General features: G+C 39.3%; 1 protein-coding gene across 1 annotated transcript; it reads right to left on the bottom strand.

The window, feature by feature from the left end:
- Window positions 1-53: 53 nt before the first annotated feature.
- LOC143025672 (uncharacterized) lies at window positions 54-9523 on the bottom strand. Its single transcript, XM_076185671.1, has 3 exons — window positions 9427-9523; window positions 7453-8415; window positions 54-235 (listed from the first exon to the last, which is right to left on the bottom strand). Exons 1-3 carry the CDS (start codon window positions 9521-9523, stop codon window positions 54-56), a joined length of 1242 nt encoding a protein of 413 aa, XP_076041786.1.
- Window positions 9524-15211: the final 5688 nt, after the last annotated feature.

The following is a 15211-nucleotide window of genomic DNA, read 5'->3' on the forward strand; positions in this document are numbered from 1 at the left end:
ACTGTCTTTTATTTGACCCACTATCTCATCACCAGACTAATTGTCATCAGCTGTCATATGTTTCTTGGAGGCTCTAGCACAGACGATAAATTGAAATAGTTGATATTATGATTGGATTCTGACTTGCCATTTATAGTTGTCGAGTAGAGGTAGCCATGCGAAGTGTGATGTTTGTGTTCTCTCCAAGCCATGGGAAGAGCAAAAGTCAGGCGACATAACCTTTTTGCCTTCCATGCTGTAAGAAGCTTGGCACATGAGGCACAATGATTATGGGGACTTCAACTTTAATGACGGTCACTCGCTCTACAACTAAAGTACTACATAGAGCATTTTTAATCAGGCGCATAAAATACTCTTTCCGGGATTTGAGTGTCTACTCACCGCAGATGCAGCAAAATAAATGCATATAAACATATACTAACAGCCTTTTCACCATTACAAGGGAGGTAGCAAAAAAAAAAAAAAAAAAAAAAAAAAAAATGAAATAATGATAATAAAATAAATGAATAAATAGATAAATAAATAAATGAATAAAAAATAAAATCCACTCCCACTCATTCCATTCCCACACAGTCCACTCCCATCCAACCCCTCCTTCCCGCTTATCTTGGCTCCTCATGGATGACAGGTCATCCATGCATATCGCCCACTGCTATGGGTCAGAAGCAATGCAGCAAGACACAATACATCCGCAGCATGGCCGCTTCCTTAAATCGGCGAATCCCCGTGTCCGTAACTAGGACAAATTAGGATGTACCGGGATATAAGTTCTTTTTTCCTACTCAAATGGTACGCCAATCTCTGGCGAGATATATGTTTGGTACCATAATGTTCTTTATATTCGGTGGAGCCCAATAATCTACAGGGTAGCCAACGAATGGTCTACGCCATGGAATTTCACCGTCCGCCATCAGACGTGCCAGTTAACAGCGCCTTCAACGGTGTGAACTGCTGTTTCATTTATGCAAACCTTTTTGATATAGGTTTCACATCTGTGATCGACATAATTTTTTGTATTCATTAAAATACATCCCATATATCGCGTGATACCGTAACTTCTTGGCAGTCAAAAACTGGACTTTCATTAGCTGAGTATACTACGGTTGGTGTAGATTTCATGAGTATGCATTTCGTTTCTTGCCGTGATAAACAGACCGGTCCCGGATATACCAGTCTGTTTCGCGGCATTGGTGGAGCTTATTCCGAGCATTACGCTTAGGTGACCAAGATTTCCAATCTAATTTGACCGATTCCCTCCCGGCAATGGTACTTTCTACACTAAAATATTACTTTCATTACATTGTTTTTACTACTTATTAATCCACTTGGGTCATATAAACTCGTTCACAGTAAATAACCATGGCAACACAAGAAACAATAAATGCCGATCACCGATGTAGATAAAAAAGTAGCATCATTAAACTGACATATTTTCCCTAACATGTAACGTAATAGCAAATTACTCGTTGATGATTGAATTATGCCCAAACTATACGCTTGGGTACATTGATAAAATTTTCAGATGTTATAATGGTTTTTATAGCCGTGTCTAGTGGTGGGCAGCTACCGGTAAAGTTACCGGTTTTATCGGTAACAACCTTAACAGTAGCTTACCGGCAAAAATTCTGCTACCGTTAAGGCTCCGTTAACCGATAAGCTATACCATAACACTCGGAGAGCGGTAAGCACGTCTCGGCTTGGTGGTAGTGAGTGACGGTACTGACGGTAGTGGTGGGCAGCTACCGGTAGTTACTGGTTTTATCGGTAACAACCTTGACGGTAGCTTACCAGCAAAAATTCTGCTACCGTTAAGGCTCCGTTAACCGATAAGCTATACCATAACAGTGAGCGGTAAGCACTAGTGGTGGGCAGCTACCGGTAAAGTTACCAGTTTAATCGGTAACAACCTTAACGGTAGCTTACCGGCAAAAATTCTGCTACCGTTAAGGCTCCGTTAACCGATAAGCTATACCATAACACTCGGAGAGCGGTAAACACGTCTCGGCTTGGTGGTACTGAGTGACGGTAGTGGTGTAGTTACGGATTATATCGGTAACAACCTTGACGGTAGCTTACCGGCAAACATTCTGCTACCGTTAAGGCTCCGTTAACCGATAAGCTATACCATAACACTCAGAGAGCAGTAAGCACGTCTCGGCTTGGTGGTACTGAGTGAAGGGCCCAGTGACCCGCTAAATTTTCCGGTTAAACTTTTACTATTAAGCAAGTAGGTACTGCTAAGGTCTCGGTATTTTTTCTTACCATTGAAACCGTTTTTTCGGCACTTTTGTTAATTTCTCAATAGAATAATTATATTTCTGTGATCAGCATACGGAACTATAATTGTGAAAGTTTCATCGAAAAATTCCGCGTGTCGCCAAACGAAGACCCATATATATATATATATATATATATATATATATATATATATATATATATGCTTAAGTGATGAAAATGCCAATATTTTCTGTTTCTAAATAAGAATATGAACTAATTTGTATGAAAAACTAATTGAGGAAATAAAAAAACATGCTGACAATGAAATCTAATATATCCTTGAGTAATCACCTTGGTCTTTGGATCACGTGCTTGGCTCGTGATCGACATCTATTTCCCGCTCGGAAGAGAGCTCAGAGCTCGTATGACTGATCTGTGGGTAATGCTGTGACCTTACACGCACCCCCTCCCAACTCCCCGCCAACGAGAGTTGGAGTAACGACTCGGAGCGCAGCGATACTGAAATTATTTCAACCCTGGACAGATGTGTGTGTGTGTGTGTGTGATTCACCTTGGTCACCATGGTCTTGGGATCACGTGTTGGACTCGTGATCGACAACTATTTCACTCCCGAGAGAGAGCTGTGTGTGTGTGTCGTATATAGTTTCGAATGCTGATCACAGAAATAACATTAGTTTTTTGGAGAAATTAAAGAAAGTGCTGAAGAAACGGTTTTAATGGTAAAAATTTACAGACTTTAGCGGTACAAGGGAATCTGGGAGTTTTTATACGTGAGCGTGTCATAAAAGTTGTTCAACTTCTCTGGTGAACTTATGTATAATTACACTTTCCAATAGAGTATAATTCCCCACTAAACTGTTTCAGTCACATGTGTATGTTACGTGTAGAGAATATTTTTATGTTGTATGATATTGTATAATGAAGATGATATATCTTGAACATGAAGGTGTCCATATCAACTGCGTATGCAGGAAGTGAAAGATTAAACTCTTGGTAACTTGTTAAGATTATGTTTTGTCTTATTTTCGTATTTTTACATGGTTTTTTATTTTAAATAGCGAAAAATGTTGTGTGAGTGAGTGAATGGAGGGTGTCTGAGAGTGGGTGTGGTCATGCAGACGTAAGACAGACGCGGTCAAAAGTTTATACACCCCACCCAAGATCTAAGAATATAAGGTCTAACCACTTCCGACCGAATTTCGAGGGAGTTGGCGCAGCGGGCCCGTGAACGTCACCTGGCTGTTCAAAGTGGGGTTGGCGGGTCCTATAGCTGTCAGTTGAAGCTGGTGCAGCGTATAGGAAAGACGTTGCCTTCGCTCGCACAGCTCCACGCAATTAGTTATATTCTGACAAATATTATATAAAATATGTATATAAAATATTATAGTTCCTGTCTATATATATGAATATATAATATATATGATATATAATATATATATATATATATATATATATATAATATATATATATATATATATTATAGTTCCTGTCTTCCTTGGCGTTTCACAGTTTTCTTCAGTGTTTCACAAAGAGAAAATGGACTCAGCCAAATGACGTCAGAAGCTGCGCACAAGAATTCAAACGGTCTGACCTGTATATTTAGACCTTGACCCCACCCACCCTCCATTCACTCACTCGCGCGGTAGATAGCATACAATAACACCAACTAAAGTAAGACTTTTTCCCTTTACAATGACATAACAATCAAAATAATATGTAAAATAGAACCAGAGATATAGCTTATTAAAAGACAAAAACATTGATTTTTCAGGAGAGACATTAAAACTGGGAGGCTGGATATTGTGGATAGGCGGCGTGCTTTTTCCTCTAACTTTGATAACGCACTGATGTCAATAAAATTCAATATCATGTGTTTACTGTTTAGAATCATAGCTTGCTTCCGATTGGTGGAAAGAGTTGCCAGATATCTCCATAAACACAATATCGTCAACAAAATAGAACTGGCTATCGAAATTTTGACTTTATTGCAATATACAGAATATGCAATGGGGTTGCCAGAGGTTGCCAATGATTTATCTATTTTAGTCTGTATAAAAAAAACCTGAATTGAGCTGTAATATTAGGTCGAAGTGTTACCACCATCATAGAGGTGATGGCGTCCACGGCCCTCTAACGTTACCGGTAAACTTCTACGTTAAGCAACCGCTAACGTTACCGGTAAACTTCTACCGTTAAGCGAGTGTACTGCTAAGGTCTCGGTAAGCCCAAGATCTAAATAAACAGGTCAAACCGTTTGAATTCTTCTGCGCAGCTTCTGACGTCATTAGGCTTGGTCCGTTTTCTCTTTGTGAAACACTGAAGAAAACTGAAACGCCAAGGAATACAGGAATTATAATATTTTATATATTATATATCATATATATTATATATTCATATATATATAGACAGGAACTATAATATTTTATATATATTTATATATATATTTTATATAATATTTGTCAGAATATAACTAATTGCGTGGAGCGGTGCGAGCGAAGGCAACAACATACCCGAATGACGCACCAGCTTCAACTGACAGCTATAGGAACCGCGAACCCCACTTTGAACAGCCAGGTGACGTTCACGGGCCCGCTGCGCCAACTCCCTCGAAATTCGGTCGGAAGTGGTTAGACCTGGTATACATTAGATCTTGGGTAAGCCCGTCTCGGTTTGGTGGCATTGACGGGCCCAGTGTCCCGATAACGTTACCGGTAAACTTGTACCGTTACGCGAGTATGTACCGCTAAGGTCTCGGTAATTTTTAACCATTAAAACAGTTTTTCGGCACTTTCTTTAATTTCCAAAAAAAAAAAAAAAAAAATGATTCCTGAGATTAGCATACGAAACTATATTAATTGGAAAGGTTTCATCGAAAAATTCCGCGTCGCCAAACGGAAAAGACTCATATATATATATATATATATATATATATAGATATATATATATATATATATATATATATATGTGTGTGTGTGTGTGTGTGTGTGTGTGTATACACACAAACGGAAAAGACCCATATATATATATATATATATATATATATATATATATGCGTGTGTGTGTATATATATATATATATATATATATATATATATATATATATATATATATATATATATATATATATTTCTCTTTACATTTTGCCTATATCACCGGTAGGCATATAGGGTAGGTTAGTGCTTCCTTCGTTCATGATGCAGGCAGGATTTTTATAGTAACGACGTTACAAATCTTGAGTTGTGAAAACTCACCATAGTAGGATGAAATTTATTAGAAGATTTAAATCATCAAGGCGACTCGAATTTGGGACGTCACTACTACTTCGCGAGACTTTTATCGGTAATTCCAGTCATGGTATTATTAATTACCAGTAATTTCGGTTCTGGTATTAGCAATTTTTGCCCAGCACTAATGCTAAGGATCAAAAACAATTTTTATTTATGTTTAGACTTGTTAGTAAGGATAAGAGTGTCTAGGATTATAAATATAATTACACCGATCACTTCCCGGTAATGCTACTTTCCACACTTAAAGGGCATATCCTTAGAAATATTACTTTTATTACATTGTTTTTACTGCCTTTTAATCAACCTGGGTCAAATCAACTCGTTCAAAGTAAATTATCATGTCAACAAAAGAAATTATACATGCCGGTGATCGATGCATATCATATAATAGTATCATTGCACTGATGGACATGCCCTTCAATTTCACCAAACTGGCAACTCTAGGCTACAAGTCCATCCACACGTAATGTTTCCAAAGAAACTTTCCATATCTACGATTTTGTACAGTATCATTTGTAAAAGCCTTTCATCTGACCAAAACTAACTTTAAATCTGTGACAAAATAAGTTATTTTTTTGCACAAATATCCTTCCAAGCAGGGTTGGAGTGGCACAGAGGAAGGAGGGGTAACTATTTTTTTCTGTGCGAGTGAGAGCTCTGACTAGGAAGAAGGCCACAGGTACGAAGGACACAAAGTTAATATTCATACACCAGTATCAGTAATGCATACCTTGTGGGAAAACACCTACATACAACATACCATACGTAATCTATATATGTTCATTTCTCACAACATTGGTAAAATTGACAAAGGCATAGGAAACCCGGTCAATTTATAGATTCACCTAGCCATAGAACTTCATATCTGGCTTATGTGTTCCTCGTGAGAAATGTTGTGATATGAACGATGGTGTACTTCATTTCCTGCGCAATTGCGTATTTTTAAATATATTAAATAGGAAATATGGAATTTGGCATACCTCTCTTCCAGAACGATCTGGGGGGACCTGTGGGAAATCTTTTTTTTTTTTTTTTTTTTTTTTTTTTGGGTGGGGAGGAATAGTAAAAGGAGTAATGCGCGTTGGCAAAAAGATAAAAACATGAGAATAACACATAAGAAAATGAAAATACAATATTTTCCCCCATTGATGGCGGGAGTGTGCCGTGTTTTGGGCCATATACATGGCAGCCATATTGTGGTTTAACAGCGGCAGCGAGGAATCGCTAACTATCTTGCTATATTCGCTCAATTTAGCGAAGCCCACTCCGGGCGCGCAAAAGTTGATAATCCTACAATAGGGAATCAATAGTGAGCCTCATAAAGAATGTTCCTAAATGACTTGTACGCTATTTCATGAAATCGAAAATGAAATTGATTGTCTATATAAAGTGTTTTAACCTACCCAGACACAAAAGAAAACATCGTGAATGGTAGCATAAGGAACAATGACAAACGTAACTAGACCTATTCCGGGAACCGAAAACAACGATAATGGCATTAGCATTACCTTATGAAGAAGAGGTTGTTGTTGTCGTTGTCGTTCCCTAGACTATCTGTCCGAGCAGTCCCGTCTCCCCAAGGAATGCCATAGCCGAAACTGGGTTTTCCCACAAATCCTTTATAGAGCGTATGTTGTGTTGTTTGAGTGCATGATTGTGTATAATGCAGTCTTCCATTATGTGTTGTATGGTATGGGGTGAAGTGTTACATTCTGGGCAGCTGTTCACAGCGCGGTCATCCAGCCTCTTCTGGTAGCTTAGAAGGTCCTGGAGCTGCAGCGTCTACGTCGTGGGACCACCCCCCAACCCCAAGAGTTGGGGGCCAAACGGCAGCAACCACCCCTGGCCATCAGCTCTACGCAGGTGGCACCGATCCCCAAGAGGAGCTACGCCTACCTTGGGGAGTGCCACAATCCTTTTTCCCAACATGAAGAAGAGGTTGAGGGTTGTGGTGAAGAGGTTGAGGCTTGTGGTGGTGACGCTAGTGCTGGTGGTGCGTCGTTATCAGAATCGGTTTCTTCGTCTTCGTGTGGGATGGTGGGAAGGTCGGATGGCCGATTCCTGTTTGACTGTGGGCGACACAGTCGAGCCGCCTCGAGGAAGAAATGGTGAAGAACTTCCTCTTCCCCGAAAGTATGAAGAAACATGTAGCGAGCGAAGTACTGTTTAAAGTACTCGCTTCTTAATCCTGGCCGCTTCGCCCACTGTTTGAGGTCCAACCACAGGCGCTCTATGTTCTGAGTGTGGATATTCTGTTGGTTAGGATCCACAAAGTTTTCTTTATGATTTATGACGTAGTGCGTGTAACCTTCATCACACAATTGGTTGTACGCCCGCCATGAGTCACTATAAACAACACTCCCAGATTTAATGTACTGTTTGATGATGGGAACAAGCGTACCAGCACTCCTGTCTTTGTTCACCAGAGGCACAAGGAAACACTTTTTGGTGACTCCTTCGATACCACCAAAAACCCAGAGTTGTGTGGTGATGCGACCACGATCGTGCTTTCGCTTGACAAATAAAGTTTCATCAATCTCCACCTCAATGCCCTGACCCCCAATAGCCTCCTGGTTGTCGAACCACCGCTCAGTGACTTCGGAACAAAAACTGCGCCACTCGACACTTGTGTTTGGAGCCCACTTCAAACACTTTAAAACAGTGTCATGATTCCACTTTTTCTGAAACCAGTGGTTCACAAAGGACACTATCTCCGACGGTTTCAAGTGCGTTCCGTCGAGGAAAGTTCCTTTATAATCCGAAGTAGTGTAGTTACACTGCCTTCTTCTCTTTGTTGTGCAAGTTTTCTTCCACCGGCCACAATACCACGAATGCCTGTCTTCCCTATAAGTACAAGGAAGTTCACAATAAGGGCACTGTATTTGTTTAACTAATAAAAATATATATTGGTTATCTTAATTTTTACACATATTATAAAGGTAAAAATCAAATGTAATGAATATGAAAATAGTATGATGCAACGTAGTTTTGAGTAACCTCGTAGACTTGGTTTTCAGAATACAATAAGTGAATTATTCACAGTTATACTAAATCTTCGACTCAGAGATTCATGCGATGTCAACACACCTTTTTCAGTATCACATTAGATTTCTGGTCTGTGGTTTCCCAGAAAGCCCAGCAAACTCTCTTTAATGACAGCCGTACAATTTCTCTTAGCTTCCATTAGTTCTTCATCATTTCTTTTTCTTCGAACCCTTACTATCATTGTAGGGAATTTATTCCTGAAATATATTCCATTTTAAGCTCCCGTTGTTATTCTTATTATTATAACCCCAAAAGAAGTAGCATGTTATCATGCAATTCCTTCATCTCAGTTGTTTTGCCAGACAAATAGTAGCTTATTTCCATAGTGGAAAGGAACCTCTTTCAAGTTTACTTTGGACGAGTCTCAACAAGCGCCACTCATCTATTATGTTTGTAGCCAAGTGACGCTGACTGAACGAACACCATTACAAAACACCAGTCTATCCCTATCATATATATATATATATATATATATATATATTATATATATATATATATATATATATATATATATATATATATATAATATATATATATATATATATATATATTGTGATGGGATCACGATAAAACAAAATTTAGTTGCCTTCTGGAGAATGTTCCAACATTTTACCCTGTAAGCCAAGAGTTCGGCTTGCTGATATTTAAATCAAGGATTTAAGATTTTGACTTAGCTTTATACGTTGGATGCATACTGTCTTTTATTTGACCCACTATCTCATCACCAGACTAATTGTCATCAGCTGTCATATGTTTCTTGGAGGCTCTAGCACGGTGAAGTTTTGACTTTGATGTACTGACCTCATAACAGACGATAAATTGAAATAGTTGATATTATGATTGGATTCTGACTTGCCATATATAGTTGTCGAGCAGAGGTAGCCATGCGAAGTGTGATGTTTGTGTTCTCTCCAAGAGCAAAAGTCAGGCGACATAACCTTTTTGCCTTCCATGCTGTAAGAAGCTTGGCACATGAGGCACAATGATTATGGGGACTTCAACTTTAATGACGGTCACTCGCTCTACAACTAAAGTACTACATAGAGCATTTTTAATCAGGCGCATAAAATACTCTTTCCGGGATTTGAGTGTCTACTCACCGCAGATGCAGCAAAATAAATGCATATAAACATATACTAACAGCCTTTTCACCATTACAAGGGAGGTAGCAAAGAAAAAAAAAATAATAATAATAATAATAACAATAAAATAAATAAATAAATAAATGAATAAAAAATAAAATCCACTCCCACTCATTCCATTCCCACACAGTACACTCCCATCCAACCCCTCCTTCCCGCTTGTCTTGGCTCCTCCTGGATGACAGGTCATCCATGCATATCGCCCACTGCCATGGGTCAGAAGCAATGCAGCAAGACCCAATTCATCCGCAGCGTGGCCACTTCCTTTAATCGGCGAATCCCCGTGTCCGTAACTAGGATAAATTAGGATGTACCTAGATATAAGTTCTTTTTTCCTACTCAAATGGTACGCCAATCTCTGGCGAGATATATGTTTGGTACCATCTTGTTCTGTATATTCGGTGGAGCCCAATAATCTACAGGGTAGCCAACGAATGGTCCACGCCGTGGAATTTCACCGTCCGCCATCAGACGTGCCAGTTAACAGCGCCTTCAACGGTGTGAACTGCTGTTTCATTTATGCAAACCTTTTTGATATAGGTTTCACATCTGTGACATAATTTTTTGTATTCATTAAAATACATCCCATATATCGCGTGATACCGTAACTTGTTGCAGTCAAAACTGGACTTTCATTAGCTGAGTATACTACGGTTGGTGTAGATTTCATGAGTATGCATTTCGTTTCTTCCCGTAATAAACGGACCGGTCCCGGATATACCAGTCTGTTTCGTGGCATTAGTGGAGCTTATTCCGAGCATCACGCTTAGGTGACCAAGATTTCCAATCTAATTTGACCGATCCCCTCCCGGCAATGGTACTTTCTACACTAAAATATTACTTTCATTACATTGTTTTTACTACTTATTAATCCACTTGGGTCATATAAACTCATTCACAGTAAATAACCATGGCAACACAAGAATCAATAAATGCCGATCACCGATGTAGATAAAAAAGTAGCATCATTAAACTGACATATTTTCCCTAACATGTAACGTAATAGCAAATTACTCGTTGATGATTGAATTATGCCCAAACTATACGCTTGGGTACATTGACAAAATTTTCAGATGTTATTATGGTTTTTATTAGTGGTGGGCAGCTACCGGTAAAGTTCCGGTTTTATCGGTAACAACCTTAACGTTAGCTTACCGGCAAAAATTCTGCTACCGTTAAGGCTCCGTTAACCGATAAGCTATACCATAACACTCGCAGAGCAGAGCGGTAAGCACTTCTCGGCTTTGTGGTAGTGAGTGACGATACTAACGGTAGAGGTGGACAGCTACCGATAGTTGCGGGTTTTATCGGTAACAACCTTGACGGTAGCTTACCGGCAAAAATTCTACTACTGTTAAGGCTCCGTTAGCCGATAAGCTATACCATAACACTCAGAGAGGTAAGCACGCCTCGGCTTGGTGGTACTGAGTGACGTTACGGGCCCATTGTCCCGCTAATTTTACCGGTTATACTTTAACCAATAAGCAAACATGTACCGCTAAGGTTTCGGTAATTTTTCACCATCAAAACCGTTTTTTCGGCACTTTTGCTAATTTCTCATTAGAATTAATGTATTTCTGTGATCAGCATTCGGAACTATATTATTTGTGAAAGTTTCATCGAAAAATTCCGCGTGTCGCCAAACGAAGACCCATATACATTATATATATATATATATATATATATATATATATATATATATATATATGCTTAAGTGATGAAAATGCCAATATTTTGTTTCTAAATAAGAATATGAACTAATTTGTATGAAAAAATAATTGAGGAAAAAAAAAAAAAACATGCTGACAATGAAATCTAATATATCCTTGAGTATTCACCTTGGTCTTTGGATCACGTGCTGGGCTCGTGATCGACATCTATTTCCCTCTCGGAAGAGCTCAGAGCTCGTATGACTGACCTATGGGTAATGCTGTGACCTTACACGCACCCCCTCCCAACTCCCCGCCCACGAGAGTTGGAGTAACGACTCGGAGCGCAGCGATACTGAAATTATTTCAACCCTGGACAGATGTGTGTGTGTGTGCGTGATTCACCTTGGTCACCTTGGTCTTTGGATCTAAGGTCTCGGTAATTTTTAACCATTAAAACAGTTTTTTCGGCACTTTTTGATTTCTAACAAAAAAAAATAATAATTTCTGTGATCAGCATACGAAACTGAATTAATTGTGAAAGTTTCATCGAAAAATTCCGCGTCGCCAAACGGAAAAGACCCATATATATGTGTGTGTGTGTGTATACACACACACATATATATATATTTCTCTTTACATTTTGCCTATAGCACCGGTAGGCATGTAGGGTAGGTTAGTGCTTCCTTCGTTCGTGATGCAGGCAGGATTTTTATAGTGACAACGTTACAAAACTTGAGTTGTGACTATACACCATAGTGGGATGAAATTTATTTAAAGATTTAAGTCATAAAGGCGACTCGAACTTGGGACGTCACTACTACTTCACGAGTCTTTTACCGGTAAAATACCGGTAACGGCATTGTTGTTTACCAGTAATTCCGGTTCTGAAATTAGCGGTATTTGCCCGGCACAAGATTTTAGAGCCGTGTCCATGTCTTAAACCGCCATTGTTGTGTGCCTGATCACATCTTGTCAATGCTGCTTCCTATACTGACGGCGAATTATTAATTAATATATTTTATGCCCACACTATACGTTCGGATCCCGAATTGGTTTGTCTTTTATTTATTGTTCTGTGTAGAGCTACCCATGTGTACAAAACCACAAATATAATTCGACCGATTACCTCCCGGTAATGCTACTTTCCACACTAAAAGGGCATATCCTGAGAAATATTACATTCATTACATTGTTTTTACTGTTTCTTAATCAATCTGGATCAAATCAACTCGTTCAAAGTAAATTATCATGTCAACAAAAGAAATAATACATGCCGGTGATCGATGCAGATCAAATAATAGTATCATTAAACTGATGCAACTGATTTCACCAAACTGGCAACTCTAGGCTACAAATTCATCCACCGGTAATGTTTCCAAATAAACTTTCCATATCTACGATTTTATACAGTATTGTTTGTAAAAGGCATTCATCTGTCCAATACTGACTTTAATTCTGTGACAAAATAAGTTATTTTGCTGCACGAATATCCTTCCAAGCAGGGTTGGAGTGGCACAGAGGAAGGAGGGGTGATTATTTTTTCTGTGCGAGTGAGTGCTCTGACTATGTAGAAGGGCACAGTTACGTAGTTCAAAAAGGTAGTATTCAAACACCAGTATCAGTAATGCATACCTTATGGGAAAACACCTATATACAACATACTACACGTAATCTAAATATGCTCCTCTGTCACAATATCGGTAAAATTGTCAAAAGCATAGGAAACCTTCACACTTCAAAGTGCATATTGCTAATTCTAAATCGAAGTTAACTCAAAAAAAAGTAATACTACAAACTGTTAAGTATGTGATGTCAGTGCTCTCAACTCTATCACCTAAAGAAAATATTCCATACCTAATTTTTGTACATTGTCTTACCGCTACAACCGCATGAAAGATCTATCTAGTTCTACTTTGTCTTAGTTTGAGGTGCCACGATAATTGTAGTTTAAATAATAAACGAGAAGGGAAGCCGCATAGGGCCGATTATTGTAGGAGAAGTTTGATAAGTAAATTACTGTTTAATGTTCGTAACATAAGTGTTTAAATCACTTCGGTCCTTACAGGACACGTATAACACGCACTATAAAGGGAGCAGTCTGTTATTTGAATTCCAGCATGCTGCGGGAATCCCTGCCGAAACTCTGATTCCGAATGTAATTAAATCCCAGATTGATCGATCGCGGATAAAATAATATATATATCCACATAAGGCAATTGTTACAGCTGCACCCACCGTGCCCTGCATCGTTTTGCGGTTACAGGCTTCGCGCTGGGGTTTTTGCCTCGGTTTCCCGTGGCATTGTTTCCCCGCGTTCTCCCACGCCGATTGGGGAGTGGATGAGGAATTCTCCACGAGGACCTTCCTCTGCCTGGGTTGCTCGGATTACGATCTTTAATGTATAGGTGGCTCGATTATGATTTTAACCTTCTTGGATCCATGTATGTTTCCAATATTGTAGTGTTATTTCCTAGTTCTTCGTTGTGTTCGTGTGATGTCATTGCATGTTTGTGTGTGTGTGTGGGGTGGAGGGGTTGCTTTTGTGTATCGCTGTCCAACCAGTCTAGAGTGTAGCTTCACAGTCGTCATGTCGATATACTTTGATGGAAGGGCTTTACAGTTCCCATTGGTGCGTTTGTATTCCTATATGAGATGAGTCTTTTTCAGTTCACTCTCTTCCCGACGGGGGCTTTTTCGGAGAAGCGGATGGAAGGTTTTCCTGCTTTTGTAATAAACAATTAATTTTACTACGTTTGGAAACATGAATGAAACCAAGTTTAAAAATAATCGAGGCCCTTTAGATTAATGATCGTAATCCGAGGCTGAATATACAAGTACTCGATTTATGGGCGCTACCAGCATGAGGGAATATTGTGGGCCAGAAGCCTAAGAAAATGGCAATTCGATATTGATCGATTACTATACCCAGCTTTCTGGTGGACTCATCCCGTTACCGTTTAACCGGTGGTTAAATGTTGCCCATCAATATCACTTCCTGAAGAAGGTCCAGTTGAGCCGAAATCCGGAGCGTAGATTATGAACGCCTACGGACAATATTTTAATGCTTAGACCTTCCACTACGGCGAATAGTTAGAACTAAAGAAACCATCTGCAAGAAAATGACCAACGCAGAAAGTAGCATCACCTTCAATGAAATACTAGCTGCTTGTCTACACTCAACTTCAAAAATGTTGTGTGGGCGACTTGGATCATCAAAGAGGTAGTATGTATGTATTGCAAGGAGTAGATTAGGGACGGAGAGTCTGTATGTACCATTTTATCCTGTTGGAAAAGTAGGGGTTTAGGTTAGTGTACAGAACCAGTGCCTTGGATTTTCAGTGCCCAGTAATATTAAAAGGGGGTGGTTTGTCGCTGATGCAGAAAGGGGCTTTGCACTTATCAAAGAAACCGTCAGTATATTTGGTCGAAGGGGCAGTAATGCAGTAATTTGTTCTTGGAAATAGTTGACTGCTTTGCGTCCGTGTCCTTACCGAAAACAACAGGAGAGGCGGTTATTGTTGAAAACCGTCGTTACGATGGCGCAATAATGAAATGGGGTAACACTGATGTTCTGAAGAATGTGTAATGAAACAAGTTTAGTAAAAATATACTATTAAACCCCCGTATAATTTTTTTTTCTACCTGGTAGATTTTTTGTTCGTTGTAATTTTTTTCATTATTTTCGATATTACACACACACACACACACACACACACACACACACACACACACACACACACACACACACACACACACACACACACACACACACACTACACGGCTCGGTGGTGGATTGGTAAAGCACTGGCCTCACAAGCCAGAGAACCGGGGTTCGATTCCCCGGTCG

This window comes from Oratosquilla oratoria, chromosome 5 (assembly GCF_046742065.1).
Source record: "Oratosquilla oratoria isolate Oo_2021 chromosome 5, ASM4674206v1, whole genome shotgun sequence".
NCBI lineage: Eukaryota > Metazoa > Arthropoda > Malacostraca > Stomatopoda > Squillidae > Oratosquilla > Oratosquilla oratoria.